Source organism: Maniola hyperantus, chromosome 8 (genome assembly GCF_902806685.2).
Source record: "Maniola hyperantus chromosome 8, iAphHyp1.2, whole genome shotgun sequence".
Taxonomy (NCBI): Eukaryota; Metazoa; Arthropoda; class Insecta; order Lepidoptera; family Nymphalidae; genus Maniola; species Maniola hyperantus.
In genome coordinates, this window is record NC_048543.1 from 9,718,036 (window position 1) to 9,735,224 (window position 17,189).

A 17,189-nucleotide genomic window follows, 5' to 3' on the forward strand; every position below is an offset into this window, starting at 1 on the left:
AGACCAATGGTTTGAAACAACCGGCCCTAAGTTTTTGGATCAAGAAACGCGTGAGCGTTTAAGAACTCCTCAGCAAAAAAGAAAATATTTTAAAAATGAAATAATTATTAGCTATGGTTTTCGCTTGGCCATTTGTATAAACTTGGCAAGTATCTAGTATGCCGCTAAATTGTGAAAATTTGGTGAAATCAAATAATGTACGATTAGTGATTTATATCATTTTCTGAAAAATACTTAGATAACGCTCAAAATGTAATTTGCTGCGTGCTAACGAACCGCTGTCAGCAAAATAATGCTCAAATCTAATTTGCCACTAGTGGATGTATAGATGTCTTTGCTAGTCAACCGGTATCGGCAAAATAAAGCTCAAATCAATCACTGGACCACATTCGAACTAATATGATTTATTAGAATAGCAGTTACCCGTTATTTCGCCGACAATGGTTTGTTAGTGCGCATCACTAAAGTATACCGGCATTAAACTAGACACTTCCTAATCAATTTTAGGTTCAAAAGTTAGCCTACATATTTTCTAAACTTATATTACGAGTAGTTTTATCGAACTCTATCTAGTTTAGGAATTCATAACTATTAGGTATCAAAAATCACATCTTTCTTAGTTTGTTGTGTTACATGCATGGATAGTACGTAAATAGGTACCTATGTGAATAGATAGATTATGTTATTAATCGGATATAGTACTATATCTAAAGATTGTGAAAATTTTACGCTGAATTCATGATTAGTCATAGATAGTTGTTTCATTGAGAGTATTTGGAAGCGGTCGTATGCTGGCGGGTACAGACCTTGGACGATTTAACCTATGGACTTGTAACGCGCCTAATATTACGAATAAAAATTTCTGTCACTTTTGGTGCGGGACGAGGAAACACTACATAGACAACTTGACACACTCACTCAACAAAGTTTTGTGTCGTTATTAACACACACATATCTAAATCTTCAACACTACTACATTTTACGCACACTAATAAGTTATATACATCAACATACAAAGACATTACGAGTGTAAGACAGTCAAATTGATTTGCGATGCTACCGTATCGATATTTTAAAATATATCGATAGTTTTTCAGAAACAAAAGTAGAAGTAAGAATTTATTACTCGTATTTAATTACTTAAAACCAGTGTTTGGTCAGCGTAGCGTATTCATCCTAGTATTCGATCGCACAATTGTGCCCACTTCATTTTAAAGTGGGCGTCTTTAGGAAATCTGTAAAAATAAAACGATTATGATAAATTATTACCTGATCCTCATCCTTGAGAAAGGTACACCTTTTAGCTACATATTACCCAGTTCAGAGACACCCTACCCCGTTTCGCGCCTATCACTAAAATTGCGTTGCTTTAATTTTTTTTTTAAATGTATTAAGTACGTGAAATCACAGAAATCGACCAGTTTTATTACAAGTTTTATTACAAGTACAAAAAATTGTGGTAATTAATAATAACTATTCTTTACTTGACTTGAAGACGGTAATTTAGTCGTTAATAATAAAGAAAATGTTTTCATCGATATCGATAATCGAACCGCAATCACTATCGTACTACTACGTAATTTCATGCTGTTCACGCGTATTCAAATTTTAACCTAATTTGTATATATCGAGGGTTGCAATTGTTTAGAAAAAACAAAATATAGTCTCGTGAGGAGTGTGACTCGTTTCTACCGAATTATTACGTACTCAATTACTGAATCGGTAAAGTTCTCGATTGTTATTTTATTATAATAATTTATGTAATTTAATTTATAGAAAGCGTTTATTACACCAAAAATACTTACTTAAGAAATGAAATTCCATCTTTTTGTAAATTTGATGTGTTTGATTTGTTCTTGCACTCACTAACGGCACGAACAGGCATTTTTCACCCAGCGTGTAAGACGTCGTCACACATCGAAAACGATTCTGACAATGACAAAATCGATTCCGCAAACAGTGTTTATAAACGCAGTGGATTAAAAATCCATTACTATTGACAGAGGGGAATAATCATGCGAGGCGCGTCCTTAGGTTAAATCGTCCAAGGTACAGACAGACAGAGTGAATGAGGGCGAAAATTAGATTTTTCTGACCTATTTAGCGAATTTATAATGATGATGAACCTTTAATGAGCAGTCGAGAGTTGCTTTTTCGATGCTCTATAATATATTATTATGATGAAGTTTATTTACACCGCCAGTTTTGCCCTCGTTCGCTCAGTCTACCTACCGAGCCTGTGGGATGCATCGAGCTTTTTGAAGCCGTTGACCCATCACTGTAAGTGGCTGCTTGGTGTGTCTTCATGTACAGGCAGCCTAATAGTTCGACGTTCTACCTTCCACTCCACAGCTATCTCAGCTATTACCGGGCTCTATAGAGGCATCGTCACTAGAGGCGCGCTCCGATTGGTCGATAGTCGCGGTAGATGCGTTGCAACCCACAACACAGTACAGGTGACGCCAAACATCTTGAATGAAGTGTAGCGTCGTTCGAAAAGCGTGGCATCACCTATATTGTGTCTGCTGTGATTTGAGTCCAGTATCCAAAAGTCTTAAACTAGTTTGAACTGGTAGGTAGGTATACATACGGTATAATATAAGCGGATACATACGCAAAGTTCATGTTTTAAATTAGGTAGGTATCCTAGTAAATTTTGTAAGTTTATAAAAATATATGTTAACATATAAGAGCACTTTACACTGGATGTATGGACGAGCACACAATTAAGTCGCTCTATTTGAATGTTCCTTAATGCTTATGATTCGAATATTAATATGATGTGATTTTCAATTTATTGTAAATATGTGAAAGTAAAGTACAACTAGATCTCTTATTTAAAATGGAACGTTATTAATGAACTTTGATAAATGTACTTATACGTATTAAATAGTTTTTTACGATGTATTTTTAAAATCACTGCAAAAAATGGCAACGATATCTTCAGCAACATGCAGCGATTCTCGATTTTCAATAATATGACAACACTAAAATCAGAAGCGTTGATAGCCTAGTGTTGAGACTTTGGTCTCCTATTCGGGAGGTCCCTCCTCTTACTTTTCTAGTCATGTGCGTCTTAAACGGTTAAATATCACTTATTTTAACGGCGAAAGAAATATAATGAGTAAACCTGCATGCCGGAGAGTTTAAGAAGGATACACCTTTGAGAACAAAAGAATCTGCCAATTCGCACTTGGCCGGCGTGGGGGCTTTGGCTTAAACCCTTCTCATTCAGAGAGTCGACCCGTTCTCAGTAATGGGCCGGCAATGCGTTGGGATGATGATGATGATGATTTGTCAGGAAAAATACTGACTGGTGTGTAACTCATTAGAGCGACATTCATAAAATGTTATTTTCAAATAATTAAGTTGATTGCGCTGATGTGGAACCACCTGTATCTAAAAATTGCAGTGGTTTTATTACCATGCACAGTTCCGTTTTGTGATAAAAAATATACCTACAGGCATAACGCATAACTGAGTAGGTTCCTGCGATAGTGGAGAGGTGCGGGAGGGGTGTGATGACGTGACGCGAGAGCTCAGTGATTTGTCAACGCGTGACAACTGTCATCCCTCCCACACCGCAGGAGCCTTCTCAGTTATGCGTTATACCTATAATGTACAAGAATTATACATAGTATTATGCGTAGTTTAAGCGAAGATTTATGTATATTTTTAATTAGTAGACCTCTACTAATTACATATTAAGAATTAATTGCATTTTAAATAAATTTAAAATTATCTGAGTAGTGTTGTCTAGTATAATATAATTTATTAAGTTGTCATGAGATGTACGCTCAGGATGTACGTAATGAACAATGAATGCCGGACAGATAATAAAATATATGAAATAATCTCTATTATTCATTTGTTTTATTCACAAACAACTATTAATGCGTAAATTTTGAGAAAGTAACTGCCATATTATTTGCTCTATCAAACTTGTTTTCCCGTTATAATGCGTACAAAATGAGAACGCATTTCTATACGCCAATGTTTATCCCATAGAAATAGGAAATACTAGTATGTAATAAGAATTATTATTACCTTCACCCATGGTCTACCCTGTTTAACGTACTAAATCGTACTTTTGATAGGACGGGTACAGAACAAATATGGAGAGTCCTTTCTTAAAATTTACGCACTATATGTATATTGATTTTTAGATTTATAAATTCTAAATTCCTTAGGCCCAGCAGAATTGCAAACGTGGAGAGCAATTTAATAAGTGGGGCATTAAAAACGAAAAACATTTTAGAGCCAACAACAATAATTTATTTATCCACACATAAATAGTTACACTAATAATTAAATACATTTAATAAAAAAAGGAATAGAAGTTAGCACAGCACTTTTATAATCAACTTAATATCTTTATCAATATATCTTTTGACATTTACAAATATATACACGTAAACAAAGTTTCATCCAAATGAGGGTAGATACAAGATTTACAATAAATAAAATCATTGTGACTAGGATTTTGACATGAGGACATTGAGCTCCGGAATTCCGGTTTTGGTGTAACGAAAACGAAACCAGTAGGTACAGATTCAGTAAAATTTATCCAATTTTATCGATGAAAAACGTAATAAAATAAATCTTACTAATTAATTTTAAAATAAGGTTTCCTTTTTATTTCTTATTTGTTGTATTTCATGCCGAACAGTTAATCATTCATTTAAGCGCATGAATATTAAAATTAAACGCATTATTTAATTACATTTACTTTTTTCAATGAAGCTTCGAAACTCCGGACTTATAACCCTGAGTATCAAAACCCAACTCCGGAGCTGAAAAATAGAGTCCGTTTTCAAGCCTTAATTGTGACTAATTTGTGAGATACCTATCTTTTTATATCAAAAAAGCAAGGTATAGATTTGATCCCAGACAAATAAGATGACATGACATCTAAGTGATTGCATAAAAATATAGTAGGTAGGTATTATTGAAATCACGTTAAACTAACAATATTTTGGAACTTCAGTCGTATATTGGACAGATTAAGTGTAGAAGCGCGCCTAAATCTGCAATTTCAGCCGTTAATCTGCCATTAAATGGATCATAATATATTAGTCAGTCACACACGGCGCCCTAGTAGGTACCTACTTACTCGTAAAACAGTGCGACACAGAATTAGTAAACCCTTCGAGAAAGCGTCATTTGAACTTACAGATCGGGGTGATCTGTGTTTGAACTTGTGCTGTTGGTCGCTTGTGCTTGAGTCAACCACGCAACAATGCACACTTGCGTGCGCTACCCTGTTTTTCAAGTTTTCAAGTGACCAAGTGGATGGCCAAATGTGTTATGAACTGAAATGTCAGTTCATACATGTCACATTAACGCTCACTTCATCCACCCAAGCACAACGCTACACGCCAACGCTTACTCGCGGCTTTTTCGTCGACAAATCTTTGTAATAAGTAGAAACTCGCAAGTGTCGAGGAGTCGCTCGGATTGGACTGCAGTATGTTTGTACATACTCAAGGCTCAATAGAAAAAAATAGGTATCATTTTAAAAACAACTTGGATAAGTGAGATTAAAATATTTTGATAGGGAAGTCTGCTTAGACGAGACCCAATATCTTGTCGCAATGACAGCTCTAAAGGGTAGGTAAGGGACAAGATTGCACACCTTGGAAGTTGTGGTGTTTTAGAATGAAAATATTTTGATGCTACTACTGCACTTTAATAGTATTTTGTTATATTGCCCCAGATTCATTTTAGATAATTATACTTTTTGTACAGACATGCTGGTGTTTGTTTTATTTTACTAAATAGATGAAGATAAATCGATTTTCAAATATTTTATATCCCGTTATACCTACCCTATCGAAAGGTCAATGCGAGATAAGGATGCCTACTTATTACAATACAAGTTTATCTAAATACATTAGGAAGGTACGAGTACAGTGATCAATCTAACACGTATCGAACATATCTAATTAGTGATTTGTATAAATCAACAACAATAATTTGAGTTCCTTTCTATTTCTACCACAGACGTGTTAATCGAATTAAACATTTTATAAATAGGTACTACTCGGTACTCACAGACAACTCAACATGTAGGTAACATTTATTTGGTAAATGAATTATTAGTCAAAATACAGATAATAATAATAATTAATCAACAGCACTAAATCACTTTGATAGTTTGAACTTCATTGGTCGAACTACATTATGGATGATACAGAATGACCGGCCGCCGACTTTTTAATTCTATGTGAGAAATTTAAGCCATGGCTGGCGGCTTATAATATTACACCTACGTTTCTCATAGAGATTTGATTGTTATTATTTTATATTACGCAAAACTTTCAGTGTAGCCCTAGTCAATACATAGGTAACAGTAATTGGCCTTGTTCGAGAAGCCTCACATGGCATAGATACCACGAGGCGATGCCGTATTAATACCTATCTATTAAATTAGGATTTATTAACACTTCTATCTTATGTTATCTTTTTATGTTAACGCGTCTGCCGATGTATTTTGCGCACCACCTAGGTATGTAGGTAAGTACGCAACTGAGAAATTCCGACCTAAACATTCGGAAAAATATAGTTTATTTTATCGATACAGAAAATTATTTACGACCAGTCTTATGTTAAATTAATTAATTATACTTAATTACTGTAATACTTAAATAAAAAAATATTGATAGAGTGAGATTTTGAGATGGTTCAGTGATAAGGAAACTTTAATGGTTTAAAGGTATTTTAAAGGTATTATTTGTAGAAAAATAACAGTTTTAAGGATAAAAATGTATCTACCTCAAATTCTCACCAACTAGGAACTAGGTATTTTGCTAATAATAAAAATATATTTGAGATTGTATTACGTCGTTTCATCGACAGTCGTGACTCGTGAGTGAATAGGTAGGTAACTAAGTACCCACCTACCTACCTACTTGGTAGGTATGTAGGTGGGTTTACCTATATCGAAAATAATAAAAAAATAACAGTAGGCAATAGGCATCTATTATCTAGTAAATAAACGTCTAGGTACCTACGACTTACTATTATTTTATTATAATAATACAGACGGTATATGGATTACAATGGGTTTACAGTTGTAAAATACATTCTTCATTGCACTGTGAACAGTAAAGTCAGTAATCCAGGATTTTCGCCAAACTATTTTTAGATATAAATTCTACGCCATAGTCACGTCATGTAAACAGAGACGTTGGTATAGCATGCGTTATTGTAAACTATTTACATCGTAAATTATTTTAGTAAATTCACAAATAAAATCACCAGCCAGGTTAACCAGCGTTAACTAATACAGTAAGTACTTACCTACTTACTATAAAAAAATAAGTGTAACTATTGTAGTGTAAAGATATTTTTTTAATCAAAACTAATTGATTTAAACGTAACTAATATAGATACCATTATCATATTACCGGGTACGGGAATGTTCTTAATAGACCTCCAATTACACCTAAAAAGAAAAGTCAAAAAAAGCAAAACACTTAGGTACCGATAAAAATATACCTAATATTTTTAAAATATAATTTATTCAATCATAGAGAGCAGATAAATAAATACAGTGGTTTTCTTTTGAATGGTAATCGATCATGAAAATCCTTTCAAATTTAGTTGCTTATACTTATAAAGACTAATTTAATTGCTCACGCAGTTCAACTATTAATTATTATTGAATAATGAATTTGAAAAATTCTTTATTTTTCTCTTTACATTGATTGCCTTAGAAGTTGTGAACTGTATCAACTGATTTGGGTTTTTGACTCCAATTTTTTTTATTACTTTATTATAAACTAGGATAAAAATAATGACGTAAACTGAAAAAACGAATTAAATCGTTAAAATAACAAAAAAGTTATAAGCATTTAAATATTTCTGATTAGACAGAGATAGTGATATATAATTTTGACGTCACACCCTACTAATGCCATATAGTAGCTTCGTGCGGTTTCATACAAATTTTCGTTTTGCGAGAAAGGGATAGAAGACCCTCCCACTATAAAATTAAAATGCCTGTAACTTTGTAAATCTTTGTTTTGTAGATTTTAATATTTTTTTCAGCGTACGGCATTATTTTTATCCTAGTTTATAATAAAGTAATAATATTTATCAAATTTATAAGTAGGAAAATAGCCAATTGCTTTAGTTAGAAACTGTGTTACAGTTGTTAACGCCCAGATTGAGAAATTACAAAATAAAAAAGAACAATGTTAAAAAATAAAAATCAATGAATATTATGTTAGATTAATATATATGTGTGTGTATGAATAATAGTCGCCACCTTGCTTATGTAGGCTCAATAGATTGACGCTCGAAAAGAAATTATTTAAATTCACAATGCACCGTTGAAAACCCGATAAGAGTTAAATCATCAGTTGAACCAGAAGCTACTATGTAGGTACCCTACACAATATGATCTCCAAAAATACATATAAACAAGTAAGATACCTTTCTCGTGACTCTCATTTAGGAGCCATTCATTTAATACCCTTTCTAAAACACCTATGTGCTTAATAGTAGTCCTTTTAAAAGTAATCTGACTGCGGCCTTTAGATAAATATAATTATGACATATAAAAGTACAAATACCTATTTATTTGTACTTTTATATGGCATCCAAAAACTTATATTTTTAGCGCCTCCAACCTTGTACTTAGGTAAATGTTATTTTGCAGGATTGGTATATGAAGTTAGTAAAAATAAAGAGAAACTAAGAATCCATATCGGAAAAAAAGCGCTATTGAATAGATAAACCGTCTATAAAAGTACTCAGAAACCGGGCAAAGGCGGTCAACATCACATTTTTTTTTTACAAGTCTTGAAGTTTTGTAACTACTGCGCTCGAACAATAATTTTGAACTTTCGATAAAATTTTAGTCATGTTTCATAGTGCCTAGGTAAACCGTAATTTTTTAGGCGATAGTCGAGTTTATGGTTACTAATTACCACGAAAAAACAAGCCCAAAAACGTTCTACAATAAAAGAAAAAAAATAAAAACCACTGACGGATGAAAACTATGAAAAAATCATTAAAAAATTCATATCTCCTAAACTACTAAAAATCGCTGAACACACATAGGGGTGATTTGGTAAGGTATTTAAATTTTTCTTTTAAACGTCACATCCCCGGCCACCCTGTATATAAAAATGAATCGCTGAATGTGTTGCTGATCGCAAATCTCGAGAACAGCTGAATCGATTTCGCTAATTCTTTTTCATAATATTCCTTGAAGTACCTACGCTACGGGGATGGTTCTTACGGAGAGAAACATTTAAAAAAAATCCTGAAAAAGAATCGACTGTTAGGCGGTACGAAGTTCGCCGGGCCAGCTTAATTAATTAATAATAAAAATAAGAGGGTGAAATTTTAAGATGGCCCAGTGAAGTGAGAAAAATACAAATTGATCGTGAGTTTTATCTGATTTAAGATTCTTATATTAAAGTGCAAAATAGCACAAAACATTAAACATTGGGTTTTTATGTCTGATTTACCACAGTCAGATAAAAGCGTTTCTTTTATTTTTTAAATGCTACGAAGTTTTAACTGACATATTATACGATTTCACTAAGTATTAAATATAAATAAATAACTATAAGTAGTATTTAATATCAATTGTGACAATTTATGGTTATTAATTAAATAACTAACTCACATAAAAAATAATAAAATTTCAAAAATTCAAGAAATAAAGATCAATACTTTTAAGTTAAACTACCGTTTACATTATAAATACCGAGTACAATACGTGGCATAAGATCATCAAATCACAAGCAAATTGTTAGATTTTTCTGAAGATTCAAAACCATTTTTATTTTGAAGAGATATTATTCTTAGGTCAAACGTACTAATACATAATATATTTACAGTAATTGTCATATTAAAATATTTTTAAATAAATCGTCAGGAATTTATATTTTTGGAATGACAAAAATACAATGCATCCATTGTGCTACACTTAATGTATTTTCTAACATGGAAAGCGGAAGATATTTGCATATAATTTAAGACAGTTAAAAGCATGTATTAGTAAGCCCTGACCTAGTTAAAGTTAAATACGTTACGTAAAGCGACTAGATTTTTGATTAAATCGATATAGAGATTCCCAGCCTTACAAATGGATTAACAGTATACGCCTACCATATTATAAACGATTAGCTTATTATTAATCGCTTCTAGTTATAATTTGATTATAGACAATAGTACATTAATAATAAATTAGTAAGGTACACAGTGACAATAGACTTATTTAAACTATTTACGATTTAAACATCAATTTTACATTTTTAGTTTCCATATTATTACTTCAACTTCAAATAGGTACGTCCACGAATTATTTGTAATGAAAATATAATTACAATTCTTTTAGTATACTTAAAAGATTTCACCGAGTGGGATAAAAAGTTAACATTTAATATTTTGACAGCAATAAATATCCTTATACTTAGTACCTAACAGATTTTCATGAAATTGCCTGAGCATTTAAATATCATTTATCTATACATATAAAATCTTAGGAAGTACCATCAAACATACATTTAACGACGACTACGAGACGTTGCTGAGCTGCTAACTGGTGCTAAAAGTCGACGGGGTACGAGAAGGCGTGCATTACCTCTAGCGGGTCTAACCGCGCCTGGAGATTTAAGATCAGCTAAATGGGACGCATATCCGTCATTTAATGTCGTCGCCAAATTACTATACCTTTTACTTATTTTTCCAATTGCATATATCTGCTTCGGAGATAATCCACAATTATTGTACACACTTATATCCTTTCCTGAGCCATAGGCAACGTGTATAATTACCCCGTGCTCTGTTATTAAGTTATTTAAATGAGCAGCTTTGTGACCTAAAGGGTCAGTCGAAAATCCATCCGAGAAAAACACTAAACCATGAGGGAAATTGTGCTCAGCTAACCATGACACTACCTTTCTTTGTTGCATGTCTGGCCTGCCTGTTATGTAAAGGATAAGGTAGCCTAGATCTTGCCAAAAACGTACTACGTCAACAGCCCCAGCTCTTACTTTCGGATCCCGACCAGTGACAGAAACGCTAGCTGTGAAGGAACCATCAATACTAAAGACTACGCACTCGGTCTGCGGAGGTACAACAGCTAGGTGAAAGTTACAACTTGTGTGATCACCTCTGACAACTGCCCTTACTGGATAGACACCACAGCCTACACTTTGTTTTTCTGATAGAGTATAGATAATTCTTCCCGTTTTGTCAGTCACTTCTGTAGATAATAAAGTCCATTCGCCTGCTGGTGGATCTTTTATCATATGAATGTCAACTTTTTCACCAGTTAAAGTGATCATATCAAGTGGTCCATACATAAATCTGGCTGTAAATGTCTGCGGACATCCTTCTTTCACAATAATGTCATTGGCTCTGTGATTTGCAGCAACGTTCTTTAATTTTACTGAAGTTCTTTTTCTCATCCATTTTTCTTTATCTTGGCCAGGTTTAAACATTGCACTATCTTTGTCTTCTGATTGATTATATAACGCCAAGTCAAAATGACCTACTTGTCTTAAAATAAACGCTATGACGTCAGAACTCTCCCAATAACTGGCATGGAATAAATGTGGTAGTGCATTTGTAGGAAAATTAGCTAAGCCTTCTGGGCAATAAAGGGCATAATCTAGTCGTTTTGTGCCCCACCACTTTTGCTGAAGAGCATTCATAGTTATTAATGGAATATTGTCAACCATCCCACTTACAGTGCTTTGAACAGACGCCTCTGAAAGTCTTCTTAAAACAGGAGTAGGTGGCATTTGCAAATGATCTCCAAATAACGTTGGATGACTTTGTATTAATTCAATTAAATGATATGGTTGTCCATTTCCTAGTGGGTATTTAGCATATCTAGCAATATTTATCGGCGGTAGATTTGTAAATCTTGCTGACAATAGAGGCTCTAATCTAGAAGCGACAGGGTCGGTAGGATGAAATAAATTGAAAACTTGTTGCACAGGTGGTTTCATTAAGTCTTTGAATTTGTCATCAGAAATTTTTCTTGAAGCAAGAATGAGTGATAACGGACTACCAAAAGTGAAGAATTCACTGACTTCAAATTCTAGTTTTGTCTGGTTGTCACTAGCAGTAGATGATCGTCGTCTAGGTGTAGGAGCCTGTAGGTGTGATTTATTTAAATAATTTTCAGTTGGCTCACTTGGAATAGTTATTTCAGTGTCGAGTATACTATTTTCACTATCATGTCGTGACTGATACTGTAGGGTACGACACATTGCGTCGAAAGCTAGTACTGAGCCCATGCTATCACCTACAATACAGACTTGACCATTGAATCCTTTTCCATCATCTGATTTTATGAATTCATTGTAAACAAGGTTGGCTGATATGATTGTTTTACTAACGTATTCACAATAATCTGGAGATGATGTTGCAATCAAAGGTATAGCGCCGATGGGAATAAGGTCGTTTGTGAGTGAAGGAGTTTCAATTGTAGATGGTGAACAATCAAAACTGTATGGACTCAAAGTTGATAAAACTCCAAGGGCTTCTGTACAAATAGAAGGACATGGCACTAATTTTATAGTAATATGGCCAACTAACGATGGATAGTGTTGTCGCATGACAGATTCAAAAGCTCCTTTAAATGTTGTAACATCAGATTTTTTGGCAGTCATATCAATGTTTGCATCAAGGACACTACCTGCATGAAATACAAGAATTAAAACAGTTGTTGGGCAGGAACTATGAACAGGAGTTTCAGGACAGCCATCTAAGCTCTGGCGACTGTGTAAGGTTGGAATTCGACGAGATCCCCTTTCAGAAGTAACTCGTTTCAAAAACGATGGATTGAAAATACTATCATCTTCATTACTATCCCCTTGAGTTGGAGATATATCAATTTCAGCTTCATCTAAAGAGCACATTGATGACCATCTATTAAATGACGACTCACAGTCATAAAATTCATCTTCCGAACCAGTCTCAGTTTCAGATTCTCGCACTAGGCTCTCCATTCTCCAGCTGGCAACTTGAGTCTGTAAACTTTTCAGTGAACCTGAAGAAGAGGATCTGAGATTTGATTTATAAGACTTAGGTTCCGAAGGAGGAGAATTTTCGGGACTCAACTGCTTTTGTACTCTCTTTTCAATAGTACATTTCTTGGTTGTAACTGGACTTGCTGAATCTTCATTTTTCTCAAGGCTGCACATAGTAGCTGCTAAGGATTTAGAATTTTCTTCAGACAAATCAGTTTCATCACCAGCTTCACCTGCCATTTTCTTTTGCAACGCTAACTGAGTCTGTCTCTCAATTTCTCGAATATCTTCCATTGTAAGACCATGCCACTCATCTTGCCAAGCCCAAGCTTGCCTGTGTGCACGCAGCATTGTTTTTCTTAATGCCACGTCGTGAATAAATTTCTCTAATTTAGTTTGCATTCCCCAGTAGCGAAATTCAACTCTACACAGTTTATAAGCACACATAAGGGATTTTCCATTGGGCAAGGGTTGTGGTTTTCCTTGCACTTCTTTCCAATACTCTTCCAGCCAAGAGTCAGACAATGGCCCTCTGTTACATTTTTGTGAATAAAAAAGTTTTGGATCTTCTTCTTTTACATAGTCGGTACCATAGAGCTGATCTTTAACAACATCAATAACATCAACTATTCTATTTTTTAAATCACTTCCTGTTAACTTGAAGACATTATCTTGATGGCCATTATCAGGAAAATAATATGTTTCAATTTCTAGGGAAAACTTTTCTACAAATGGACAGGTGTATCTAGTTTTAGTATAAGGATAGGCATTCCATGCTTCTTCAGATACTGTCAAAGCTGATTTAGGAAGCAGACTTTTAAACCACCCTGGCAAATGGCTACCCACATGATAGATTTTCTGAGTATACTGACCTTTTCCTCCAGGTCCATTTTCATATGGCTCATTAACAATTATTTCCACCCCACTGCCTTCCCCTGTGCTTTCTTCTTTGCTTTTCTTCGCTATCATATAAAGCTGAGCTATGCGATACTCTTCTACAGTGAGAGGCAAAGGAATCCTGTATTCTTTGATTAGCATCTTGCTCGCTGATTGAAAAACATTGAAAAATTAATCTGTAACAATAAAAAACAACATTCTTAAATTTTACAAAAGTTCAATGGGTACCTAGTACTTACTTACTTCATTGTTGCATAGTATAATTTCTAAGGAAATACAAAAATAGTGTAAAGTTGGTCAAAGTAATCGTAATTCACGTACAAACGTATTACATATATTTTTCTATTATTTTTAATAATAGATCTAAAACTAAGCCAGACATTGATTTATCTCCATTATGTATGCCCTAAAATAATAAATTTAGTAAATTTTTTTTTTTAAAGTTATGAAACTTTAAATTTGAGGCAAATTTGTGCGTAAATAAACTAGGTATATAAGAAGCAAGAAAAATTAACGTCATGTCACACTTTACTTTATAATAATTCCACACGACATTGGCGAAGTACATTGTGAGGGTAAGAGATAGCTCGCTTTGTGAATGTGGACTGGATGAGGGCACAGTGGAGCACATATTTTTCAATTGTACTAATCACCCCGTATCTTTGTACAAGATACTACCCCATTATATCCATCGCCCAATTCATTTCCCTTATCTCCACTCTTTTCTTAATCCTTCGGTTCTAAGATATGTATGTAATTATATTAATTCTTATGATATTCAATTATAATTTACTTTTAACATCCATGTTTAATGTTTTGGCTGTATTGATATTTTTAATCGTTATGTCAAACTAAACCCATACTAATCGCCCAATGTATAAACTAACTAGCTGATGCCCGCGACTTCGTCTGCGTGAAATTAGGTTTTTTAAAAATCCCATGGGAACTCTTTTATTTTCTGGGATAAAAAGTAGCCTATGTCACTCTGCAGGTCTTTATCTACACCCATGCAAAAAATCACGTCAATCCATTGCAACGTTGCGACGTGATTGAAGGACAAACCAATAAACCAACAAACAAACACACTTTCGCATTTATAATAAGGGTACTGATAACTTGTGTTGTCCTTGTGATGTCTAGATCTCTAACAAACGTTAATAATTAACTAAACTTTAAAGGTGTCTGGTAGAGAGTTTCCAGTGTCTGGCAATATATGACGTGATTACTATTCCGAAGAAAATATAAAAAATAGACTAGATTTTTTTACACCTTTATTAGCTGTTATCTCCCAAAATGATTCAAACAACCGAACAAACGTTCCTCCCAGTGTTCGGGACAACAAGCAGAGAAACTTTCAGCTTTTATAAAATAAGGAAGGTCTGGCACGCGCTGGCTCTTAGGCCATTAGTACGGAGTACATATATATTTATATTTACTTACAGTCATTGTAAAGTAAAAACAAATTATGTTCAAAAACAAAAAAAAACATTAATTTATTATGTAGGGAGCATTCTTCCCCTACCTCCCATATATTTTGAATGTTTAATTAATTTAATTTATAGCTTGGCTGAAGCCTGATATGTAAATGTAAGTGTAATAAAATTGTAGGGTACCTACGTGGTTAATCTAATTCAGTTATGTTAAAATAATTGTTAGTTTCTCTTAAAAATGGTTTTTACGTCCAAATGAGCAACGCAATAATATCGCTTATTTATTTTGTTATTGTCACTAACTATAGTCAATAACTGTATTTACCTTGAGGTTTCTTATAAAAAATACTTACACATTTTCACAAATCACAATATTGCATTTCATAACACACCTTTGTACCATAAAAACATATTTATTTTATCACAAATCGAATTCTATTCTACAAAGTACAAAATGAACTTTGACATTTTCTCCACCTATCCAGCAGAACACAATGGCTCAACACCATTCCTTTCACCTTTATCATTATTAAAATTTATTATTAGATCAAGACATATTCACATTACATATTCATCTAAATACGCTAAGTAGGTATAGTTTAATAAATACGCATAAAATAGGTCTAGAGTTACTAAAATAAAGAACAAAATTTAGATCTTGATGACCACTTAAAGATCCGTTATGAACGTAAATTGGAACGTTGGTGATATCGGCGATACCGCGCGCCAAATCCGAATGGCGTATTCATAGCCACGTCCTAGTTAAAATATAATATAATTGTAGTATTATATGATGTAGGTAAATTCATCCATATTTATAATAGAAACTCGAAAAAATAGGTAAGCTTATAGACAGCACAACTACGCACTGGTTTGGACTTTGATCGAGATTCTCGGTTAAGTTATGATGATTGAGAAAGTACCTACCTAAATGAAATTAAGCTTTATTTTATAATCGACACTATAGTTTCTTGGACCTCTAATATATACCTACCTACCTCTATCTCTATACCTACTCAATAAATAAAATTGAAGTGTATATTATCTGTAATATCGAAATAACCACCTCATATTAAGCTCATATGGTTATTTGAACTGTACCATAACTGAATAACGTTTTTTAAATTTTTGTCTGTCTGTTTGTTTGAATGGACTAATCTTCGGAACGGCTGAACTTATTTTGACAGGACTTTCACAGACAAGTAAAGGATTAACCAAGGAGTAGGCTACTTTTTAACCGACTTTCAAAAAAGGAGGAGTTTTTTCTATCTATATTCACCGAAATCTCTGTGATTTCAGAACCGATATGCGTAATTTTCAATCGATAGAGAAACTTTGTGACATTGTCCCATAAAAATTTGTGATTCCAACTTCTCAATCCTGATGCTGTACGGGATCTGACCACCAAAACTTATGGGATTTAGAAACTGTTGATGTCGGTTATAAATTGATATTGGAGCTAGTTACCTACCTACCGCAAGTAAAGACTTTTGAACTCGAGGAGTCCTCGTCGACGAGGACCCAACTCCTCAGCCCTGATGCTGTAAGGAATTGCATTTCTAGATTGTGGTGATTCCACGGGATTTTTAAAGAATCATGCGTTTAAAAATGTTTTTACGAAATTTGTTAGGTACCTACTTACTGCTTGCATCCCGGGGCCGGGCTACTTACTACTAATAGGATGATACGGTACTTTTTCTCCTAAATTAATAAATTTCTTAATAATTTTAAATAGGTACAATATCAAAATTTGCGAACCGGCAGGATTCGAACCAGCGTCTCTTGGGATCGCACTCGACGCTCTGACCGCTAAGCTACGGTTTGCTTGCTGCCAGTGACGAAATTTGAGTTACGTATA

The 17,189-nt window shown here is 33.8% G+C and overlaps 1 protein-coding gene and 1 long non-coding RNA gene across 2 annotated transcripts in view; one reads left to right on the plus strand and one right to left on the minus strand.

Annotated features, from left to right (window-relative positions):
* LOC138402665 (uncharacterized) overlaps positions 1-3,863 on the plus strand; it is a 59,857-nt gene extending 55,994 nt beyond the window's left edge. The window contains exon 2 of the long non-coding RNA XR_011237021.1: positions 1,633-3,863. This is a non-coding gene — a long non-coding RNA (uncharacterized lncRNA). The remainder of the gene's footprint in view (positions 1-1,632) is intronic.
* Positions 3,864-9,046: 5,183 nt separating this feature from the next.
* Positions 9,047-15,988, minus strand: rdgB (retinal degeneration B). The gene is made up of 2 exons (XM_069500171.1): positions 15,685-15,988; positions 9,047-14,077 (listed from the first exon to the last, which is right to left on the minus strand). Exon 2 carries the CDS (start codon positions 14,040-14,042, stop codon positions 10,527-10,529), a length of 3,516 nt encoding a protein of 1,171 aa, XP_069356272.1. The 5' UTR covers positions 14,043-14,077; positions 15,685-15,988; the 3' UTR covers positions 9,047-10,526.
* Between the last annotated feature and the right edge of the window lie 1,201 nt (positions 15,989-17,189).